The 24,529-nt window shown below is 39.6% G+C and overlaps 1 protein-coding gene across 6 annotated transcripts in view; it reads left to right on the top strand.

Annotated features, from left to right (window-relative positions):
• Nucleotides 1-24,284, top strand: part of ACVR1 (activin A receptor type 1) — a 115,921-nt gene extending 91,637 nt beyond the window's left edge. For all 6 annotated transcript variants that reach the window (XM_070731554.1, XM_070731552.1, XM_070731553.1 and 3 more), the window contains 6 exons: nt 8,251-8,350; nt 12,597-12,743; nt 16,260-16,535; nt 18,222-18,419; nt 20,465-20,595; nt 22,641-24,284. In XM_070731554.1, coding sequence (XP_070587655.1) covers nt 8,251-8,350; nt 12,597-12,743; nt 16,260-16,535; nt 18,222-18,419; nt 20,465-20,595; nt 22,641-22,775 — 987 coding nt within the window. In that variant the 3' untranslated portion in view covers nt 22,776-24,284. The remainder of the gene's footprint in view (nt 1-8,250; nt 8,351-12,596; nt 12,744-16,259; nt 16,536-18,221; nt 18,420-20,464; nt 20,596-22,640) is intronic.
• Nucleotides 24,285-24,529: the final 245 nt, after the last annotated feature.

The raw sequence follows: 24,529 nt of genomic DNA, 5'->3' as shown, positions 1-24,529 counted from the left end.
TTGTTTCTAGTAGTTCTTTCTTATTTTATTTTTAATTTTAAATATGAGTTTCAATTCATGGATCACAATGTACTCTTTCTAGTATATTATTTGAGTAATATAAGTATTTTTGAAAGGTAAAATATAATGTTGATAAATGATTAAATGATTTAAAATAAGACAATGAAAGCAATAATGTAACAACACAAGGGATTTTGAAATTTGAAGTATATGATAAGACTTAGAATGACTATTATGACACTATGTTAAGAATTCTGTTTTGCTTTTATGCATGAGAGATATTGTGAGATAAAACCCGTGGAAATGGAAATGGTTTTTTTTTCAAGCAGAAGTTGTTTAAATGGGAAAATTTGATATTCACTGCATATAAAGTTTGAACTAAAGAAGGGATGTAGGATAATTATATGAAATTTGTCTTTTCCCATGGTCTTAGGCGACCCCTGTGAAATGGTCATTCGACCCTTGAAGGGGTCCCGACCCCCAGGTTGAGAATTACTAATCTAAAGGGTGGGAACTAACTTGAAGTGTAGCAGTGGGCCCAGAACCTCAAGAGTTTGCCGATTTCATGGAAGGAATACAGAGCCATCTAACAATAATGCTTTTTACCACAGATATATATTTTTAATCCTGTAGAGGCAGTTTTCCTCTTGTAGCAACTTTATGTGATCATAGTTGGCTGTTAAAAGCAGCAAACAGGTAGTGTTTCCATAGTTACTGTAAGGTATCTCAGAAGTATATCCTTAAGGGAATAGATTAAACAGTGTACACAGTCACATTTCTTTGGGTCAGGGTATATTCTGTTTAATGAGGACCAGGGAGCCACAATGACTGTCTAGGGAAAAAGGCTTGCTCTGGGAATTGAACATTTGATTTCCTCCCTATTCCCAGCAGATTCCTGCTCCAGTATATTTCTCTTTTTCACGCCATAGCTAATCCTACTGATACCCTTCCTTTCTAAGAAGGCAGCAATGTATGTGTTTGGAAGTAGGGAATGAAAGAAAGCATTACAGGCAGCAGCTAGCAGGTGAAGGAGAAACATGGCTGAAAGAAAATCTCTGCAAAATCTATTGTCACAGGAACGGAACAATCTAGAAAGTTCTGGAATGTTCCATGTGTGCTTGATTGATCTGGCCAACACTCCATTTTGAGGGTGATCTGGCAATTTCCAGAAGTTTGAAACTTTTACATAGTTTCTCCATTTCTGAGAAAGTGTGAACACTATAAATGCTTTTGATTGTGAAGCTTCTAGAAAATCGCCAAGTGAATCCATTACAAATTGGGGTGTCCAAATTGGCATTGCGCATAGTCGGTATTCCCCCCCCCACTTACCACTTGTGAAGAGGAATTCTGTTTGAAGAGAAGATAAATTTTGGAGACGATAATGTAGCCCATGAGAGTATGTACATTGCATTTCTAGGAATCAGCAGTGGAATGCAAGTAGTCCTTCACTTACAGCCACAATTGAGACCAGAATTTCCATTCTAAAGTGCGGTAGTTGTTAAGTGAGTCCTGGCCAGATTTATGACCTTTTTTGCCTGGTTGGTAAGCAAATCATTACTGTTGTTAATAATAATTAATAATAATAATAATAATAATAATTTATTAGATTTGTATGCCGCCCCTCTCCGAAGACTTGGGCGGCTCACAACAACAATAAACAATGCAGTACAAATCGAATAATTAAAATTATAGCTAAAACCCCACTATCGTTTAAAAACAGTCAGGATCATGTCCTGTTGACTTTTCTTGTTAGAAGCTGGTTGGGAAGGTCACAAAATGAAATCACATGCCTCTAGTTGCCAAGAGTCCAAATTTTCATCGATGCCTTTGTAACTTTGAATAGTCACTAAACATAATGGTTTATCGTGATTGAACTAAATGAGCCTGGGCAAAAATTGTCTCTAGAGTTTCCTTGCTAGGTTCATTTGGCAGCCAGTTATCCAAATGAAGTTCTAATGTTGTGCGATGGTTGTTGCTGTTAGCTATCATCTACTTTTAGTTCAGACTGCAGCAAAACAAGGAGAGTGGATAATCTATATCAGTAATGGTGAACCCATGACATGTGTGCCACAGTTGGCACATGGAGCCATATTTGCCAGCATGCGAGCCATTGCCCGAGCTCAGCTCCAACATGCATGTATGCGCTAGCCAGCTGATTTTCAGCTCGCACAGAGGCTCTGGGAGGGCAGTTTCAGTTTCTGGAGGGCCTCCAGGGGGATGGTGTAGGGCGTTTTTGCCCTCCTCAGGCTCCAGGGAAGCCTCTGGAGCCTGGAGAGGGTGAAAAATAGGTCTACCGAGCCCACCAGAAGTTGGGAATTTGGTCATTTCCTGCCTCCAGAGGGCCTCCAGGGAGCAGTGGGAGCCATTTTCGCCCTCCACAGGCATTGAATTATGAGTGTGGGCACTCACACATGCGCAATAGCACACACATACTTGCTTTCAGCACCTGCAGCAAAAAAGTTTCACCATCACTGATCTCTATCTATCTATCTTATCTATCTATCTATCTATTGATCGATCGACCGACCGACCGACCTACCTACCTACCTACCTACCTACCTACCTCTGTATCTATCAATCCATCAATGGCTACATCTATGTATGTTCCACCATAATTCTGAAATTCCTCGAGCAATTTCAACCAAACTTAGTACACAGATGACTTACTATCTAGATATGATGGGGATAAGATACCCCTAGCACCCCCGGGGGGTGATCTTTCAGAATAACAGTCTTGCTCTGTACATTGAGCTTAGCTCAGCGGCCGTGCTCTAAACGCTCAGCCTAGCTCAGAGCTTTTCTGAAGAGGCCAAGGCCTCCCTCACACAGTAGGCCTATGAAGGAAGCCTGATTAGGCTAGTACAGAGGCCTTTGACTGAGTGTGCCTTGACCTAAGGGGATCACTCGCCCCCAACTCACTGTGGTGGCCCAATCTTCCAGAGAACAGCTTTGGCCTGTATTCCCACTATCATCCTTTGCCCCAACTCAGGCCCAGTCTTCCCTCACACAGTAGGCCTACAAAGCGAAAGGAGCCTGATTAAGCCAGTAGAGAGGGCTTTGATTGAGCGCGCCACGGCCTAAATGGTTCGCCCATCCCCATCTCGCCATGGTGGCTTGTGTTTCTGGGATCGTCCTTTGCCCCAAAGGATGGGACCACCCCAACCGAGGCGAAACACACATAGAGGCCAGAAAGGAGACCCAGCCTATTTCAGTAGGGGTAGAAGAGGTGCAGCATGGGCCAGCTCAGGGATTTATGTTCCAGTCCCAGGCGCAGTTTGAGGAAATAGTAAAATGGGTGTTGGCAGAGGAGGGGTGGCGCTTCTAAATCCCCCAGCTGTCCATAGGTTCCATAGCTGGGATTTGAACAAGGTGCTTATCCTTTTAAAATCCTGTATATAAAAGTGCTGTGCTTTGACACTGTAGATATAATCCATTCCTTTTTGGGTCTGCTACAAGATTGGGATAAATAAATACCTGGCATTGGCTGGGCAATCAGCTAATTTTGAATAAAAAGAGCAAGATTTCTAGAAAATTAAGAGAAAGGACTTAAAGTTTTTGAATTCAAGGCCAAGGCAGCTAAAGCAAATCTCTGATTTCTACGAAAGTACTTATGCATTTTAAGTAAGGTTTGGTCTCATTCCACAAAGCAATATCAAATATGTAGGATGGCTAAATGAACATTATTACTTTTATCATTACTTCAAGATCTTAAGGTTGCCTACTAAGTATGTCCTCAAACAGTATGTCAAGCAGAGTATTCTCCTGAATAGAGTATGGGCAGAAAGATATTGACCGATTTGTAGTAAACCAGTGGTGATGTCGCAGCCAGTTCTGTTGGTGCCAGTCTGTGGCCGCCACCATATTTTTCCCTTATTTTTTCCTGGTTTTTGCTTCTGCGCATGCTCAGAAGCCGTGTTTTCAGCACTTTTTGTACACTATCTTTTTTAGGGGTAGGGTTGCTTTTTTTCTATTTTTTGCTGGGTTTTGCTTATTTTATTTATGCTTATTTTATTTGTTTGTTTGTCCAATATACAATACATATTGAAGCGAATAGACATGTAGTAAGAAAAGGATAGAAGAAAAGATCTAAAAATAGGGGAGAAGTTATATGAAAGGAAGAAAAGATACATGAGATAAAGAAGAGACAATTGGACAGGGGACGAAAGGCACACGGGCGCACTTATGTACGCCCTTGCTTGAAGCACCCCCGCATGGTCATGCCGGGTGGGAGGAAGCAAACCAGCAGCGAGGTAAGTTAGAACTCACCCCTGCAGTTTGGAGAATGTTTTTGCATACTCCTTGATCCTGTGCCATTCTTTAAATAGAGGAAGGCTTTCTCTCCTTTCCTGCTTTGCTTTCAAATAAATTGCTTGGCTGCCACCTTGTGGCTATGTCATTAGGACTTAAAATAATGTACATGGTTTATGTGACATAAGGTTGAGTCAATACTTTCTCCAGTTCTGACCTGACAATTTTTCAAAAGCATTTATCAAAATGCTAAACTCAAAATGTTTTTTGAGCCATCACGTCTAGTCTAGTGAGAATTTTTTTTAAACAGCTTTTTATGCATACCAGATTAATATTTAGGCTTTGACAGCTTTAAACAAATCTAATGAAAAGAATGACATCCAGGGATAACATTCCTTTCAGGGCTTCCGTATGGATATTTCTTCAGGACAAAAAAATCACTGGGCAATACACAATAGTCATTGAAATTCATTGCATCTCTTCTGTCTGGCAGACCTAAATCGAAATCTGACAACTGGGTGGTTATTAAAGCAAGCCCAAGTCTTCTTTTATATGTATTGAATGAATTTATTATCGTACATGCTTGAGGATTTAGCAAGATTGTTCATTGGACTTTGAGATGAGGGTCTTAATTTATTTCCTAGCAAAGGATAATTGTATAAAACACATTTAGATTGGTATGAAGAGTTGTGCACAGCTCAGAATGCAAAATAGGGGAAAAATACTGCCTAAAGGTTTGGCAAAATACTTAAAGGCATTTGGGGGTGGGGGAAGCACAAAATGTAGAAAGTGAAGTAGCACAGTAATTGGAAGTGGGTGGGTATTGAGTTAAATGAGAATATTTGGCAGGCTGGCTTTACCCGTTGAATAAAATGACAATCACAACAAAACATTTGAAGGCCTTGCATAACTTGTTTTTGAGACATTTAAAATGGAATAACATGAAAAATTTAGTAACATATTTATGCTGAAGATACGTGGGTTCGGGGGCAGACAATTTTCATCAGTGGTGGGTGTGAAAAAAATGGAAGCATATTGAAAGGAGGCGGTTGATATCATGAAAAGATTCACTACGTGCGCTGTCACCATAGTGCCTAAAATTGCTTCTTGGATATATCAATGATACAGCAACAAATATATATACACACACACACAGATAAACACATGCCAGAAATAGTCAAAATGTCTCCCTAAGAATACAAATGTCTTCTTTAACAATCAAGTTACATTTACCATTAATGATTTAGATGAATAGAAGGTAGACTTTACTAACTTCGGTAAAGTAATTCATAGCAATATATTGATGTCATTTAGTTTTTCTTTATATATAGTATGAAAAGAAATAATTTTACAGCTGTTCCACTTTCATAAATTTAGCTTGGTATGTAAAGTAGGTAGATTGGGTGGATGGATGGATGGGTGGATGGGTGGATGGATGGATGGGTGGGTGGATGGATGGATGGATGGATGGATAGATAGATAGATATGAGAGAGAGAGAGAGAGAGAGAGAGAGATAGATAGATAGATAGATAGATAGATAGATAGATAGGAGAGAGATAGAGATAGGTAGGTGGGTAGGTAGGTAGGTGGGTAGGTAGGTGGATAGATGGATGGATGGATGGATAGATAGATAGATAGATAGAGATAGATAGATAGATAGATAGATAGATACACACACACACACACACACACACACACACACACACACAGATCTGGCTTATTGAAAATCTGCAGCCTCTTAAGGTTGTCTGGAAATGTGAGGAGCTCCACTGAAGCTTCATAATAATTCTTAGACCATAAAAGGGATTATTGGTTGCTTCCAGCAATTTTTGAAGCATGTTTATGCAGGAGATGAGCAGGCTGCATGTTTTGCTTTTATAGTATGGTTTTGTTAATGATTCTTAGTATATGTATTATGTTGAAATTCATATTAAACTGTAATATGACACAGCAACATTGCCTTATTTACATTCTGACATAAATATACAGACTGTAACTTGTGTGTGTGATGCATACCTCTATAGATTTACATGTTTAAATTTCATTATAGAACCTCTATGTCAGTGTTTCTCAACCTTGGCGGTTTGAAGATGGGTGGACTTCAACTCCCAGAATTCCCCAACCAGCAAGGCTGGCTGGGGAATTCTGGGAGTTGAAGTCCACCCCTCTTTAAACTGCCAAGGTTGAGAAACACTGCTCTATGTGTATCCCCAAACTAATGAGACTGATCAGTGTTTTTATGATCTTAAAATTGTATTAAATAGGAAGGGCTTACAGAAATTGCATTCAAAATCTGAATAAACAATTGGAAAGAGTTATATTTCATTATTATCTATACCTAGCATCCACGAAAGGCAACTGTGTTCTATTTGGCAGATTTCTAATAAAATACAATAAGTCTGTAATATTCTACAGTTTCAATAGTAATATAGTTTGAGTTTTGGAATATCTGGAAATATCAAACTTCCCTTTCATTTAAGAAAGATCACTATTTTCGGTGGTGGTGGTGAGAAATTGGCAGTGAATTCAAAATTTGGTAAGCAGGAAATGAAAACTGTATACCTCCAATGGACTTAAAATCCAGGAGCCAGAGGGAATAAAATGTGATCAAATTGTGAGTGCTTCAGTGTTACAGTGTTGGGACCACATGATCTTCATTTTCAATGTTCTGTAACAATTTCCCAGCCAATCTTGCAATCCTTTGCTCCCTCCAGCACCCCACAGCAGCCATTTAATGTCTGCTGGGAAAGGGGGAAGAGATGAACTGGGAAGAAGGAATCTCCCCTCAGCCTTCCTGGTCCATGCCACACATGACTTGTACCAACCCCCTGCGTCTTCCCTGATTTGTGCTTCCACCACCATCCCCTGCCTTCTTTGACTCCTGCAGAAACTTTGGCATTCCCCCAAAGAACCCTTCTGACCCATGCTGTCCTTCTTCCCTGACCCACAGAGCAACTCTTGCTCACCCTCATGCATCCTTCCACCCCCGTGGAATTTCCCTGACCAACACAACACCTATTGGCACACCCCCTAACTCCATCCCCAACCCAGGTCATCCCCCCACACAGTATTCCTAGTCTGCATGGTACTTAGAAACATAGAAGTCTGACGGCAGAAAAAGGCCTCATGATCCATCTAGTCTGCCCTTATACTATTTCCTGTATTATTATCTTAGGATGGATATATGTTTATCCCAGGCATGTTTAAATTCAGTTACTGTGGATTTACCAACCACGTCTGCTGGAAGTTTGTTCCAAGGATCTACTACTCTTTCAGTAAAATAATATTTTCTCACGTTGCTTTTGATCTTTCCCCCAACTAACTTCAGATTGTGTCCCCTTGTTCTTGTGTTCACTTTTCACCATAAACCCAAATACCACCACTTTTCCCACCCCATGCCATTTCTGACTGGCATGGCAACTCTCACACCTGTGACTCCCACATATCTTTCTTGACCCGTGCCCTCTCCTTGCTCACCTTTCCTGGCTCGCACAGCGTGTCTTGCACATCTCTGCAAGACTCTTTCCAACTGATACCACCCACCTTCATCTCCTCCCCAACCCACTTGTTTCCTCCCCCACTCAGCAGCAGCCATTTACCTGGCTCCTGACCTTGGGTTTTCTATTTCCTGTTGACTTCCTGCTGGGAGGGAGGAAGGTTAGTTCTGATGTTTCCTGCTAGCTTCTCACGAGGAAACTCATTGGGGAAGCCATTTGGAAATTGTTCCCGCTCTCACTGCTTTTTTGCCAACACTTGCCCCCATTCTGTTTCTATAGAATGGAAATATCTCTGAAAAGTTAACCCAATGGATTAACAGGTTGTCAAGAGTAGGCTATAACCTAGACATGTCTGCCCGTCCATCCTAGTGCTAAATGCTCTTAACTGGTAATATTATTTTCATGCCTGTCCAATTAAAAAAGGTTGCATAAAGAGATAGAATGGCACGAATGCTTGTTTCCATTGCAACGAATCCCCTAATAATGTTTGTTATTTCTACACAGGACCTGTTGGACCATTCCTGTACCTCTGGGAGCGGATCAGGGTTGCCTTTCCTAGTACAAAGAACAGTGGCTCGGCAGATTACCCTGTTGGAGTGCGTAGGTTAGTCATCGTTTGATTTGTTCATCAAGAATAGCTCTATGATCAGTGGGACTTGGATAAATGTTAAAGCAGTAATAATAATAATAATAATAATAATAATAATAATAATAATAATAATAATAATAATAATAACAACAACAACAACAACAACAAAACAACAATAAAATAATAATAATATTTTATTATTGTTATTATTATTATTATTAATATTATTATTATTATTATTTATTAGACTTATATGCCGCCCCTCTCCAAGGACTTGGAGCAGCTCACAACAAATAATAAAAATACAAATCTAATATTAAAAACAGTTATTAAAAACCCATTATTAAAAAAAAGCAGTCATACATCCAGACAAACCATGCATAAAATAAGACAGCTAGGGGTATATCAATTTCCCCAAGCCTGGTGACATAGGTGGGTTGTCAAGAGCTTGTGGAAGGCAAGGAGGGTTGGGGCAGTCCTAATCTCTGGGGGGAGTTGATTCCAGAGGGCCGGATTCCCAGATTCATCCCAGATTCCCAATTATTCAATTCTACCCCCCCCCCCACACCTTTATCTTAAGGAAGATTGTTCTAAATCAGTGGTTCCCAACCTTCCTAATGCCATGACCCTTTAATACAGTTCCTCATGTTGTGCTGACCACCAACCATACAATAATAAATTTATTAGGAAACTCAGGTGGGTTCTAAATTACTTCGTTGCCGGTTCACTTCCACCTGCACTGTGTGACCGCACATGCACTTTGCGCGTGCATGCATACACAGTGCCAGAATTTTGTTTTTTAAAAATTGCGCACACACGCACACGAAAACAAGATGGTGACACATGCACAGTGCCGGAAAGTTGGCTTCTGTGCATGCTCAGAAGTTCCTATGGTACAGATATATTTTTTGCAGTAATCTATTTGCATGTGGGTGGACCCACCTGAAGACGGATAAAGGAGCAGTGTCTCAGTTCCTAAGATCACCTGAAATATATTTTTTCCGATGGTCTTAGGTGACCCCTGTGAAAAGGTCAGTTGAACTCTAAAGGGGTCACAACCCACAGGTTGAGAACCGCTGTTCTAGATGAATATAGGTCAGGGGGTGGCAAAGTTGGCTCTTCTATGACATGTGGACTTCAATTCCCAGAATTCCTGAGCTAGCATGATTGGCTCAGGAATTCTGGGAGCTAAAGTCCACAAGTCATAGAAGAGCCAACTTTGCCTACGCCTGATATGGTGGGTCAGTTTTATTTTTCTCAAAGAGAGTGGATCCAAATGGTGGACTTGTGCCATTTTGAGTTGCTTTATAAGGCTACCCAGAAAAAAAAGCAGAACATTTTTTCCCCCGTCTCTGCTTTTTCTGAATGGGAAGTATTTGGAATTAAGTCTTTTTTTAAAAAAAACAAACCTGTCAAAATTCAGCCTTAAGGCGGAAAAGTGACAAAAAGGAATCTACTGAGTATTGTTTTTCTTTGCTGTTATGTATTTTAATTTTTGTATTTAGGATGTAATTATTCTAGTTGATATTGCTCGCTGCCCAGAGCCACTAGCTGAGATTGATATCTTTACAAATTGATTAACTAAATTCAGACTATCTCCCAGGTTAAGAACGAGATCCATTTACATAGAATTTGTATGTAAGTCAGGTACATTGTAAAAAACATAAAAAGCAATTAAAACAATATAAAATTGTCCATAAATATATATGGTCATTGAATAAAATTATGGCCATGGGATTAATATAGCCAAGAAACGAGATCTGTAACACACTCCATGCCTGGATATATAACAAATCGTCAGAAATGTAACCAAAGGCCAGCAGGGTTGGAGTCCTCCTGATTTCTGAAGATCAGGATGTTCCTGAGGGCAAAGACTTCAGCAGGGAAGGCATGTTTACTGACCCCCAGCGAACCCACTCCTTGACTTAGGGGATCTGCAAAATGCCCATCCTCCTGGACTCAATTGAACAGAGAGAAATGGCTTGGAGAAGACAGTTCCTTAGGTAACCATGTGCCAAGCCATGAAGGGCTTTAAAGGTAAGAACAAGCACCCAGAAACACGCTGGAAGCCAATGCAATTCAGGTAGCAGTGGTGTTACACGTTTCAAATATCTGACAGCTTTTACTTATAACCCGTGCAGCTGCTTTCTGCACCAAGTGAGGCTTCCTAATGCCCTCAAGGGTAGCCCCATAAGATGTTTGGTGAGTAGAAATTGCCAAATGCATTCTTCCTCCTCTGTAATTTTCCTGGTGCAAATAAGGCTATTTCTGCCACTTTCAAGAATGAAAGGAGTCTTCAGGGTTTAATCATGGGAGTAGCTATTCCAGTGGGTTTTCCAAAAGGCAGCGCTCATGAGAGCCACTCAAAGGGTTACCCATTTCCTGTTTTAATAATGTTTTCATTTTTTCAGGTTTTGGTAGGTTGTTACTAAATATAACAAACAAACACTAAAACTTGCAATTAACTAGGGGGGACACACCATTTTAAAAGGACAAGTCTTAAAGAAGAATTTTTTAAAATATTCTTTTGGTTTTAACAGGTTGAATATGTGTAGTATAAGGAATTGATGATTCTTAAAGTGATCTTAGCTAGCTTTTTAAATATATGCACTGCACTCACCTATATCTAAACATATTAGGAAATGGCTGCAGCTCTGTAAAGGTTTGGAACTTCGCCTTTTCCTAAGATAGACAGCATCTGTTTTTAGAAACTAAATGGTTAGCCTGTATTACGTTTCTATTTTTGGATAGGAAGTCTCGTCTGGGTATTAGGAATTCCTCATAGGGTTGTCACGTGTCTCTTTTCCTAGAAACACATCTGTTGTTGAGGAACATGTGCCAAATATGAAGAAATGGGAGACTCCACTCAGATATATGTTTCTGAGAAATAGAGCAGGTGGCACTGCACTGAATTAAACTTGTTTGGGTTGACCAGGGATTCTCTATATCAGGGCCTCCAACCTTGACCACTTTAAAACTTGTGGACTTCAACTCCCAGAATTCCCCAGCCAGCATATGCTGGCTGGGGAATTCTGGGAGTTGAAGTCCACAAGTCTTTAAATGAATGGGTATATTCTTTTGTATAATCTTCACTGGTATCTTATTAAGAAGTGTCTCCAGGTATCTCCATTGGACAAGGCAGATTATACAGGTAGTCCTAATGATCACAATTGAGCCCAAAATTTCTGTTGCTAAGTGAGACATTTGTTAACTGAGTTTTGCCCCATTTTGTGACTTTTTTGCCACATTTGTTAAGTGAATCACTGCAGTTATTAAATTAGTAACAGGGCCGTTAAGTGAATCTGGTTCTCCCTTTGACATTGTCAGAGGTTACAAAGGGGGAATCATGCGACCTCGTCATAAATGTGAGTCAGTCGTCAAGGATCCGAATGTAACTCATGTGATGACACAACAACCATTAAGTGTGAACAATGGTCACAAGTCACTTTTCAGTGCCATTGTAATTTCAAATGGTCACTAAGTGATCTGTTTTAAATCAAGGACTATCTGGGTGTGTTTGTATGTGAAATATTTGCTTTGCATCTATCACACATAAACTCAGAATGACTTCCCATTCTAGTTAGATAAGCCATGTCAAAGTTTGGGTTTTCTATATTGCTGCTATGAAGATCCAGAAAAGAAAGGAAAGGGGAGGGGGGGAGGGAAGGAAAGAAGGGGGAGAGAGAGAGAGACAAAGGAGGGAAGGAAAGAAAGAAAGAAGTGGCAGTCTCAAAAATACAATCCATATTCCATGCCTTTCCCATTAGACAATCATTTATTTCTAGTCAAAATACTTTTTTATAGATGGGCAAATTTTTTTCATGGTCGTTGAGGTCAAATATACTGACTCTATAAACCACTTAGAGGGGGCTGTAATACACTGTGAAGTGGTATATAAGTCTAAGTGCTCATACTCTGATTTATTTGATCTCTGGGTTAAAAGTCAACTACTAAAAGTGACTTAATTTGTTTCTGACCCAGTTCTAACCCCGATGATACCATCATTTTTATTCATGGGATAGGGTGCATACCAATTCACCCCTCTTTTCTAGGGGGTGTTAATTAAGTCCCTGCAAAGTTGAGAATCCCTGCCATAAGGAGATGGTAGAGATTCAGACGTCCCCTCAGTCCAGCAGCGTAACCTTTGAAAGTTCATAAATATGGATGTAGAATACAATTTCTGGTTTCGGCGATAAGCCAAAAAAACTTTTATTTGAATGAAGAGCTGTTGATAAAAATCTCTTTTGTTTATGCTTTCTAGGGAAAGGCCGATATGGAGAAGTCTGGCGAGGACAATGGCAAGGAGAGAACATTGCTGTCAAGATCTTTTCTTCCCGAGATGAAAAGTCCTGGTTCAGAGAAACAGAATTATACAATACCGTGTTGCTGAGGCACGAAAATATTTTAGGTGGGGAAAAGAAGAATGGCATTGCTTGGGAATGTAGATGGATGGGGAGAGTTCTGTGAATGGACTGAGAGCCCAAATCTGCCGAGACTATCCAACTCAGCCTTTGCTTTAGTCCTTCTTGAAGAAATAGAAAAGTAAAGTTAATTGCTGAAATAAAAGAAAGGCTAGACCCAATAATAGAGATTAACTTTTACTTTAGCAGCAATATATTCTTCAGCCTGATCACCCCAGAAAGCAATTAAATCTGCCACTTTATACACATTTGTATGATTATACAAATTTTTAAAAAGCTGACTTGCAATGGAATAAAGCATTTAGGCTGCAAATAAGCTGGAGTATGTTGGTTGCCATAAAAATGCCAAATAGACTTATCGACTGTGTTTGCCAGGTGGCACTCAAATGAACTGCGGCGTTTCAAAGGCGGACCTTTTAAACCCAGATTCAAGGTCTGTATTTTATCCTTTGCAGACATTATCTTCCCTTTATTTAATAAGCTACAGATATTTGGACGATAGAGTAGTAGAATGTCTTCTCCAAATCATTAGAGATAAGTGGATGGATGAAAAATCAGAATTTAATCGTAGGCAAGCTGTGCTGTTGAATGGATGCCAGTTTTAGTCCCATCTCAATTCAGACCTGATCCTTCCAGGCTTTTTGCCTGTCTGCAGTTGTCTTTTGGCATTCTTTGGCGCTGATGTGTCATGTAAAGCAGGGGTCCCCAACCACCGGGCCGCGGACCAGTACCGGGCCGCGGAGCATGTTGCACTGGTCCGTGGAGTCAGCAGCTGCCGGCCCTCATGCCGCCACCCCCTCCCTCCAGCGCTTCGCCTCCCGCCGGGCAAGAGGCCTCGGGAGGCAGGTTCTGCCGGCCACAGGACGATGGACGGGACAGAGGGGCGGGAAGGACCGAGAGGCTCAAGCCTCTTTTGGCTTCTGCCGCGGGGCGCTTTTGCGTTTTTGGCTGGGGGGAGGCAGGAGGGCCAGCCTGACCCCCTCTCCAGCGCTTAGCTCCCGCTGGGCAAGAGGGCTTGGGAGGCAGGTTCTGCCGGCCACAGGGCGATGGCGGGAAAGAGGGGCGGGGAGGAACAGCACCCCCATGCTTAATCCCGCCCCCAACCACACCCCTTTCCGCCCCCACCGGGCCATAGAAAAATTGTCTTGCTGAAACTGGTCCCTGGTGGAAAAAACGTTGGGGACCACTAATGTAAAGCAATGGATCTTCACTAAACCCACTGCATGGTTTAGCCCGGTATATAGAGGCAAGAGGAGGATGAGTGCAAGGGCAGACAGCTAAGCCTTGGACCAATAGGCGGGGAGAGTTGCAATGGTATGTTGCTGAGGGCAGCAGAGATAAGATGGACTTTATGGTGCTGAGTTAATGGTTACATCTGTTGGGAGCTATTTGTATAGAATACAGTATGTATTGAAATGCTTTCTGTACAGTTTTTCCCCATATTTCAGTGTGGCGGTGCCTAAAGCTAATCTATATTTACTTCAATAGCTACTTGATAGTGTTGGGGGAAGCATTCAAGTGCTTCTCTGTTATATGAGACCTTCGGTGCATCTGGTAGATTTATTAAATGTGCCTGTTATCCTCCCATCTTTGTTTCCACATTTGGAATACTGTGCTCAGTTCTGGAGACCTCACCTACAAAAAGATATTGACAAAATTGAACGGGTCCAAAGATGGGCTACAAGAATGGTCTTAAGCATAAAATGTATCAGGAAAGACTTAATGAACTCAATCTGTATAGTCTGGAGGACAGAAGGAAAAGGGGGGACATGATCGAAACATTTAAATATGTTAAAGGGTTAAATAAGGTTCAGGAGGGGTGTTTTTAATAGGAAAGTGAATACAAGAACAAGGGGTCACAATCTGAAGTTATTTGGGGGAAAGATCAAAAGCAACATGAGAAAATATTATTTTACTGAAAGAGTAGTAGATCCTTGGAAAAAACTTCCAGCAGACGTGGTAGATAAATCCACAGTAACTGAATTTAAACATGCCTGGGATAAACATATATCCATCCTAAGATAAAATACAAGAAATAGTATAAGGGCAGACTAGATGGATCATGAGGTCTTTTTCTGCCGTCAATCTTCTATGTTTCTATGTTTCTATGTTAATGTAGTGGTCTTTCTAATGAAGGAATGTAACTAGTAGAACTGGTGCTATAGTTTCCGTTGTCAATATAGGAAGACTTTTCATCAAGGTATTTTGCCCCAAGTTTTAAATCCAGCTCGGTATCTTATTCTTCTAGTCTACACAGGCCTTTTCTCATTTCTGGGAAATACTTTGACTGTGTTGCCAACTGAGCACTTCAGCAAATGTAAGAGTTGGCTGAGTTGGGTAGTCTATGTGACTGTTTTGGTGCAAAGAACAGCTCCCCACACAAGTTGTAGGTGCTAGGAAAAAAATGCTCTTGGGTTTCTGCCAGGGGAGATGAGCTCCAAGTTCTAGCATTTAAAGTAGGTTAATACATCATTCTGTAGATCTCAGATTCAATTCAGAAGAAGTGCTTCAGAGCCCCCAGGAGGATTTGGCTCTGAATTCATTGCTACACAGGCCATCTTGGAAAGCGAAGCAGCTTCTTCAATGAGTCACAAGCATTTGGTTTATTCATACTCCTCCAGTTTCCAAAGAATCTTTTGCAAACTGATCCCAAAGCATTGCACATGGTGATGATCATTTAGCGCAGGAATTGCTCACTTGAAAAGGAGAGGAATCATACAGGTAGTCCTCAGTTACAACTGCAATTGAGCCTACAATTTCTCTTGCTAAGTGAGACATTTGCTAAGTGACAACTTTTCTTGCCAAAGTTTTTAAGTGAATCCTTGCAGTTATTAAGTTAGTAACCTGACTGTTAAGTGAATTTGGCTTCCCCCATTGACTTTGCTTATCAGAAAGTCACAAAAGTTGATCATGTGACCCTGGGACACCGCAACCGTCATGAACACGAACCAGTCGCCAAGCACCAAATTGTGATCACCATCACAGGGGTGCCGCAACGGTCATAAATGTGAAAAAAATGGTCATAAGTCACCTTTTTTTCAGTGCTGTTGTAACTTTGAACGGTCACTAAATCAACTGTTGTAAGTCAAGGACTACCTGTACTGATGAAAAGAGCAAGAAATTGCAATATTTTGAGTATTTTCAGCCCTAACTAGTGGAGAACATTTAATACTTTTTTAAAAAAAAAGTTTGTTCAGGGAATGATAGAATTTGCCTTTCTTATTTAAAATAGTCTGCATTCAGTTCTTACTGGTTTTAGGGATAATGGGGAATTATGCAGTTTGGGGAAAATTTAAATCAGGGTTCATCAACCTGGTGGTCTGGAGATGTTTTGGAATTCTGTCCCTCATCATTGACCATATTGGCTTCATTAGATGGGAACTAAAGTCCAACTCATTGGGGTCCAAGGTTACTTACCCCTGCTTTGTATGATGAGGGCCATTATATGAAGAAGGAAATATCTGATATCTTGCCTTTCTTAGGAATGACCCTTTCCCTTTCAGGTTTTATTGCTTCAGACATGACATCGCGGAATTCCAGCACTCAGTTGTGGCTAATCACACACTACCATGAAATGGGCTCGCTCTACGACTACCTGCAACTGACAACATTGGACACTGTGAGCTGCTTAAGGATAGTTTTGTCCATAGCTAGTGGCCTTGCTCATTTGCACATTGAGATATTTGGGACCCAAGGAAAACCTGCCATTGCTCACCGGGACTTGAAGAGTAAAAACATCTTGGTTAAGAAAAACGGGCAGTGTTGCATTGCAGACCTAGGTAAGTAGCTTCGTGTTTTCATTATCACATGGTCAACATGAGTAGTTTATTGCTGAGAGAGTACCTAGGTTGCCAAACCAACGAACCAGCTAGCCAAAAACTATGGAAGATAAAAAAGGAAAAGCAAGATCCAGTGCAACAATAACATATATAACATATGTAAAGCTAAATTCCAAATATTCATAGGCTTTGAAGAGGATTAAATATTATAATGATGCTACATGATTCATGTAATGGATCAAGTATATACACTGCTCAAATAAATGAAGGGAACACTTAAACAACACAATATAACTCCAAGTAAATCAAACTTCTATGAAATCAAACTGTCCACTTAGGAAGCAACACTGATTGACAATCATTTTCACATGCTGTTGTGCACATTCAACTTTGTACAGAACAAAGTATTCAATGAGAATATTTCATTCATTCAGATCTATGATGTGTTATTTGAGTGCTCCCTTTATTTTTTTGAGCAGTGTATATTGAAGAAATGTCATTCGTGCATCCCTTGGTGTCACACTATAGCAAGCTAGGAAGATTCAGCATCCACTAGAGGGCACTTGGCATCCAAACGTTTTGCTGCTCCTCAATATATCTTGTACTATTTTCTGAATGCAGAACTCTGCCACAAGAGACTTCTTTCTCAATCTGATATCCTCTAGGTGTGTTGGACCTCAACCCCTTGAATTTCCTTCCAGCATTTTATATGGCAATAATAAATTACTGTTGAAAGAGCCCTGTGCTAGCTTCCTTAAAGCATGTAACAACGCAGCATGCAATGTTGATCCAGGTTTAGGATTATTAAAAGAGACTTAAAAGAATATTAAAAGAGGCAACGTTACAGACTCTCTCCCTTCCTGCTGATTACTTTAAGATCATATTTTTTTGTTTTCTTTTATCACAGTAAAGTGTTGCATACAGATCAGTAATTGTAGTTAAAATTCATCATGGTTGTTGAAAACAAACCAATTGTAGTTTGGAATTTGCTTATTTTTGCATGCAAATGCGAGTAGATTAATAGCTACCACTTCGGTGGGAAGCTATTAGCATTCTGTGCACCTTTGACATATAGCCCATGCTGGCTACCTAACCATAGAAAATGTCTTTGGACGTTGCTGGCTTCCTTGTCCTAGAAACGGAGATGAGCACCGTGCCCTAGAATCTGACACGACTGACAGGAAAATCTTTATCTTTTTTTTTTACTATGTTATTTAGAGTTTGAGTTGTGTAGTAAATATGGTTTTAATTTCAAAGGGAAAGTAAAGAAAATTGAAACTTTTTATAACCACTTGATGGTATATAAGCTCAAGGCTTGCTTAAATTTCTTTCCAAAGTAGTGACTGGCTGAGTACCTGAGGGCTATTCAATTGCTGCTGCATGTGGTGTTATTTTTCTGTTTTTCCAGAAAGAGTCTGTTTTCTAGATGGTAAACTCTTAACTATAATTCTGAAGTGTATGTGACGCAGTAAGCCAACACCTTCAAGATTTTTTTGCTTCCTAAATACTCTGTTTCCCCAAAAATAAGACATATCTTAATAATAAGCCCAATCAGACTTTTGAGTGTATGGCAATAAGGCCAAGCACTTATTTCAAGGTCTTATTTTCAAGAAAACGTGATATTGCAGATCTCATTTAAAAGAAAAGGGAGGCACTTCACAACAATTCTTCCCTTTGTGATTACAGGTCTCTCCGTCATGCATTCTCAAAGTACCAATCAGCTGGATGTTGGGAACAACCCCCGTGTAGGTACCAAGCGCTATATGGCCCCAGAAGTCCTAGATGAAACAATTCAGGTGGACTGCTTTGACTCCTACAAAAGAGTTGATATTTGGGCGTTTGGACTGGTCCTCTGGGAAGTAGCCAGGCGCATGGTTAGCAATGGTAGGTAAATGTGAATTTAGTTCAGCCTATAAAGTTTAAAACCTTCATCTTGCTTTTCCACTTAATGTCCAGATCAAACAGCTGGAACCACTTGTGTAAACAGATAGTTTATTGTTGATCGCCCCTATTATAAGAATGTCACCAGACTGTCTACGTTCCCTTGTGAAATGGTAGATATAGGCCTAAAGATTTGACCTCAGACATTTCCTCCCCTGCATAGACTCTAAGTTGCAATCTCCCTTTACTCCTCTGGCAGCTGGTGGTTCCACCACACTTAGCTGGTTATCAAGATAAAATAGTCTGAAAATATATATGCTACCAAATAGCCAGAAGAATCAAAATTTTTAAAAAATAAACTAAAGGAGGGAAAACAAAGGGGGAATGAAATACAAATCTTTATTTTTACACCTGAAAACTGAAGGAGTTGGAATGAGTAACCCAGGCAGCAAGAAATTCCACGAAGCTCAAGGATTCCTTCTCCTTTCCACAAGGATGAAAAAAGCTTCCCTGGAACAAATATTAGGGTTTCACCAAGAAGCTCTCCAGCTTTTACAGGCCAAATTCATGTGGAAGCAAGAAATATTGCAAGGCTTTTCTATGGAATCTTGGGGTTCTGTGAGAACTTCTTCCATGAGAGACTAGGGCAACAATTGTTATTTAAACAACAGCAGCAACAATCATTGTTAGTTTATTGAGGTACTGTGGCAGATAAAGAGAGATCTAGAATGATGCCTTATCAAGTGCACATGGAAAAAGAAAAAAAATACATAAATTGATAAATTGCTCTTAAGTCTCTCAGCTGGGGCAGCTTTCTTGGACCAGGAAGTACTGAAACATAGAAGATTGACAGCAGAAAAAGACCTCGTGGTCCATCTAGTCTGCCCTTATACTATTTCTTGTATTTTATCTTAGGATGGATATATGTTTATCCCAGGCATGTTTAAATTCAGTTACTGTGGATTTACCAACCACATCTGCTTGAAGTTTGTTACAAGCATCTACAACTCTTTCAGTAAAATAATATTTTCTCACGTTACTTCTAATCTTTCCCCCAACTAACCTCAGATTGTGTCCCCTTGTTCTTATGTTCACTTTCCTATTAAAACACTTATCTCCTGAATCTTATTTAACCCTTTAACATATTTAAATGTTTTGATAATGTCCCCCCTTTCCCTTCTGTCCTCCAGACTATACAGATTGAGTTCATTAAATTTTTCCTGATAAATTTTATGCTTAAGACCTTCCACCAGTCTTTGGACCCGTTCAATTTTGTCAATATCTTTTTGTAGGTGAGGTCTCCAGAACTGAACACAGTATACCAAATGTGGTCTCACCAGCGCTCTATACAGCAGAATCACAATCTCCCTATGTCTGAAGATAATGACTCAGCTGCTATCCATCAGTAGCCATAAGTGCAGAGGACACCCCATCCCAAGTCAAAGAGTTATTAATATTAACATGGGGTTATTAAAATTCCACCAAGAAGCAACACCAGAATTAACCAAGGGCCTTGATGATAAACCACACAGTAGTAGCTAGTAAAATACCTGCTTTGTTATAGGCAGTTGTGATCAACCTATTCTGGACTTCAGACTTGTTTTGTTGGGGAAGTGTACAATTAATTTTACACTGACTTCATCCTTTTCTTATAAAAGCATTGTCCCACCCTGTCCAGCAACTTCTGAATCCATGCTAGCTAGTTTGGGTCTAGATAGTTAGTGCCAAATGTGTGAAAGCATAAAGAAATGCTTTCCAAATCTGTAATAATTTTGCTGCTTTGCCATATGTATGATTTGTTTTCTGTACATGTACATGTTTACAGAGTCAAAACTTTTTTCTAGTCCAAGGGGAGAACTGGTTGATTTAATGCTTTGGTTGTATTGTGCTCTTAGGATTTAATTTCACAATATCAGTGAGATGTCACAAACGCTTCCAATTGGCAAAGTTTAATCTCTTGGTAAAAATACATGAACTTTGTGTTGCTAATGAACATCTTAAATATATAATGGGGCAATATAACATATCCCTTGTGTTTCCGATCACAGGTATAGTTGAAGACTACAAACCTCCATTTTATGATGTTGTTCCTAACGATCCTAGTTTTGAAGACATGAGAAAAGTAGTTTGTGTGGATCAGCAGAGGCCAAATATTCCCAACAGATGGTTTTCAGACCCTGTAAGTGCAGTTGCTGAAATGGGTTGATATATTTTCTACTCAATCAACTGTTAAAAATTGTTAAAACCATCTGCTGTTTAGACTGTAGGCCAAACTAGATGTGGCAGCAGTAATTACATTTGTTTAATCATCCATCTTTCCCATTCATAATACAGCAGGAGGTGGCCATATTTTTACAATAAAATAGGCATATGGGCAAAGGAGCTGAACCTCTCACCTTTGAAATCTATACACCTGTAGCACTTTTACTTTGGTCTAGTCTAGAGGCTATCTGAAATACGAGAGATTTGGGTGAAAGTGCAAAGAATGCGAGGAAGTATTATCCGCAGTTCTCACTTCTGGTACTTGCCAGTCTGTTTGTATTGAAATTGGCAAAAAAGGATCCATATGAAAAATCATTGTAGAAACAACTGTTCTACTTAAGGTTAAGTACTAAAAGAGAAGAATTTTCAAGCTAAATAATCTCTTAAGAAAAACTTTAAAAAGCTTTTAGAGATTTTATTGAAAAAACCTGTTTGTTTGTTTTTTAAAAAAAACATTGTTGCTTCTCCCACTATAAAATATGATTAACAAGTTCTTGATATAATCAGCAGAGACCTGTAGCCTAATATAGCCTAGGACCAGTGGTGGTTTGCTGGTGGTTTGGATCGGTTCTTTAGAACCAGTAGTGGAAATTTACCACCACTTTCCAAAACTGTAACTATGACCGGCGGTCCACGCTCCCGAATTGGTCCTCTGCTCGCTGCAGCTTGCAAATAAACCCCTCTTCCCATGTGCAAATGCTTCTGCACATGTGCAGAGGGTCATTTCTGGGTGTTTTGCATGATAGGATGGGAGCATGCGAGTGAAGCAAGCGGGTCTGCAGAGAGGGGCGGCATACAAATCCAATAAATAATAATAATGTGTGCAAAATTCACACTTCCATTGCGATACAAACCGATAGGGAAGGTAAGTGGAGCCCACCTCTGCCTAGGACTGCATAATAGTTTTACCCTAAATATTTACAATTTCTAGAGTGCAAACAGAATATACTTATCTAAGGTCAGGTAGGGGGCTTTCCATTGAGTTGGCCCTGCAGACCGAAATGAAGGCATAATCCATTGGGCAGAAGACAGGAAGATCTTGATCCTAGATCAGGACTTAATTTGTCAACCAAAGATGAAGCTGTTATAAAAGCCTTGAACTTTTGCTCCAACCACTAGTTGGTCCTGAGGCCACAGAACTAAAGGAAGTATGCTTTACAGCAATTAAGGGCTGTTCAGTTATAGGACTGTCTGGCTTCTGTATATCTGTGTGCAACTCTTCCCGTTTTGCATCTTCTCTTCCTAGCAATGACCTCTTTCCCCCTTTCCCATAGCATTAATGCTTTTAGAAGCTCTTTGGAGAGGCAATTTGATACTCAGGGATAGCTGAAGACTCCATTATTGCTTCTTTGCTTTAAATGTTGAAGAAACTTTTAAAATTAAAATGTTTTTTAATGAGTAATGTAGGTAGAAAATGTGGAAGACCAAAGAAAGAAAGAAGCTTTTAGATTGGTACTGAACAAAAAAAAGGACACTTGTAAAGTTCTCAACAAGTTTGAATTATTTTTCCATAGGGCAAATAGGTCAGGCCACTTAGCTTTCTTTTAAAAAGAGCAAGAGAGCATTCTTGTTCTTCCTGATTGTACCTTCCAGTTCAATATGAACTTGGGGGAAAACTGCTTTTTAATATCATCATGTCTTATAGTGGGATTGGTGTGTACTAAGCGGGGTGAATTGAATTGAATTGATCAAGTGTGATTAGTCACACAAGGAATTAGAAACAGCCACGAGCAACCACTGATTGATTGTTTGTGTGTGAATTAGCTTCAGTGTGGATCAGACCTTTGTTTATTGAAATGATTACTAAACATACAAAAAATAGTTTAGGCTGCTTTTCTGTATATCGTTTGGTCAGCAATTATTTTCCATGCTGCAAACAGAGCAGTGATAATCAATGTGGGTTGGAGTAGTACCATCAAGATATTCTACTCTGAATATATATCTCTGTGCTTACCTTTTCAGACATTAAGTTCACTTGCTAAGCTCATGAAAGAATGCTGGTACCACAATCCATCGGCAAGATTAACAGCTTTGCGTATCAAAAAGACGTTGACCAAAATTGATAGTTCACTGGACAAGCTCAAATCTGACTGTTGATTAAAAAAAAAAAGCCAGAATGCTGGCAAACACAAAAAAGGACCTACAACTTGCTGGGATTTGGTTCCAAGTGGCTTCAGGCATCGGCAAGGTTGTATCCCCAAACCAGCCATTTGAGAGGAAACAGAGCCATGTGAATCTTAATCAGCGCCTGCCATGGCATTTTTGCAAATGGCCAATCATGATAGTCTTCAAGCTGAATCTCTGGTGGCCTGTGGAAGAAAAAGACAAAGGAGTCCCAAGACAAAATCGGGGCATTAGAACCATGGCTTTTAATTTTTTTTAAATTCAAAACAAAAAAAGCAGAATCTTAATTATTTGATGCTCCCAACTTCAACACATGGAACTGGACAATTTCAAGCCACACTTTTGCCTGAGTGTCTCTTCTTTGTTGCACTAAGGGATTCCTTGCATTCCTTCCTTGCACTGTTACAGTTTAATTTTAAGGAACTGACTTGCCAAAAACAGGACTGGCTTTGTACACCTTGATCTATGTTTTTGGATATTAGGAAATCAGTTTGGGCAACTGAAGCCCTTAACTGATTCTTCTTCTTTCTCTTTTTATTTTGTTAAGCTGCATTTTACATATGTGTACTGTTTACAGTAAGGCTGGACACTAGGAATTGTTGATGAAGAAACCTGCAGATTTTATTTATTACTGGTGCATTTAAGAGTTTTTAAAAACTGAGAAAAATGCATACAGTTAAAGTTTATTTTTATGTAGCTTCTATCACTTACACTCTTTCATAATATCATATAATCGGAATTGATTCTGTTTTTTCCCGTTGATGAATCATTTAGACATTTTAATCACATTTTTAAGTGCTTCACATTTTATATGTTTATGGTCTGTAACATATATTTTCGGTTCAAAATATGCAAAACATTTATATATATATATATATAAATATAAATATATATCTAAATATAAAACCATTACTCAAATTATGTCATATTTAGTACCATTGATTTAGAAGAACGGATTAGCAAAGCAAAAGAGCAAATAATAGTTCATAAGAAAGTGCTGCTTCCTCCATCCCCCAATTTATATATAATGAGCATTTAAATGTGGCAAGGAAGAAATTGTTTTAATTTGCTCCCCCCCCCCAATTAAGTAACTGCTTGTATAAATGAAAGAGAATATTTCCCAGTAAAACAAAAGGGAAGTATTCTGCTAGTGCCTCCTGTACTTAAAGTGAAGGTGGTGTACTTAAATAGAAGCATCACCAAAACACACATATATACAGTATATATATGTGTGCATGTGGGTGATTCCTATCTTAGACTGAGCTTTGCTTGAAAATCTGTCATACATTTTGGCCTACGTGATGGAAGAGACATCTTGAGGTTTGGCATGCTGGAACTGTCCCTCAGATGGGAGTGGGGGCGGGTGCCAACATTGGATATTCATTCTGAGACCTCATAATGGGTTATTGAATGATGTATTGATAAAATATGATGTCTTCTGGTTTTGATATCAAGTTTCCCAAGTAAACAACTTTGATTCTAGTGCCTTGTTTTGTACTATAGTTACTCTCCTTTGAAGCTTTCCGAGTGAAAAACCTTCAAACATTAAACCAGGACAATGTCTGGAAAAAATGACTAGAGAGGGTTACCAAAAAAAAGGACAGGACATCTGAGGCTTCCATTATCTCTTGTCTTACCTATATGCTTAAATGGCAATTTTTAGGGAATGTATACAAGGTTTGGTTTGGACAACTACCATATATGCTCAGTGAAATACTGTACTCCTG

The sequence above is a fragment of the Erythrolamprus reginae genome, chromosome 1 (assembly GCF_031021105.1).
Source record: "Erythrolamprus reginae isolate rEryReg1 chromosome 1, rEryReg1.hap1, whole genome shotgun sequence".
In the NCBI taxonomy this organism is placed as follows: domain Eukaryota; kingdom Metazoa; phylum Chordata; class Lepidosauria; order Squamata; family Dipsadidae; genus Erythrolamprus; species Erythrolamprus reginae.
The sequence above is the reverse complement of the archived record's forward strand: the minus strand, read 5'-3'. Positions and strand labels throughout refer to the sequence as shown.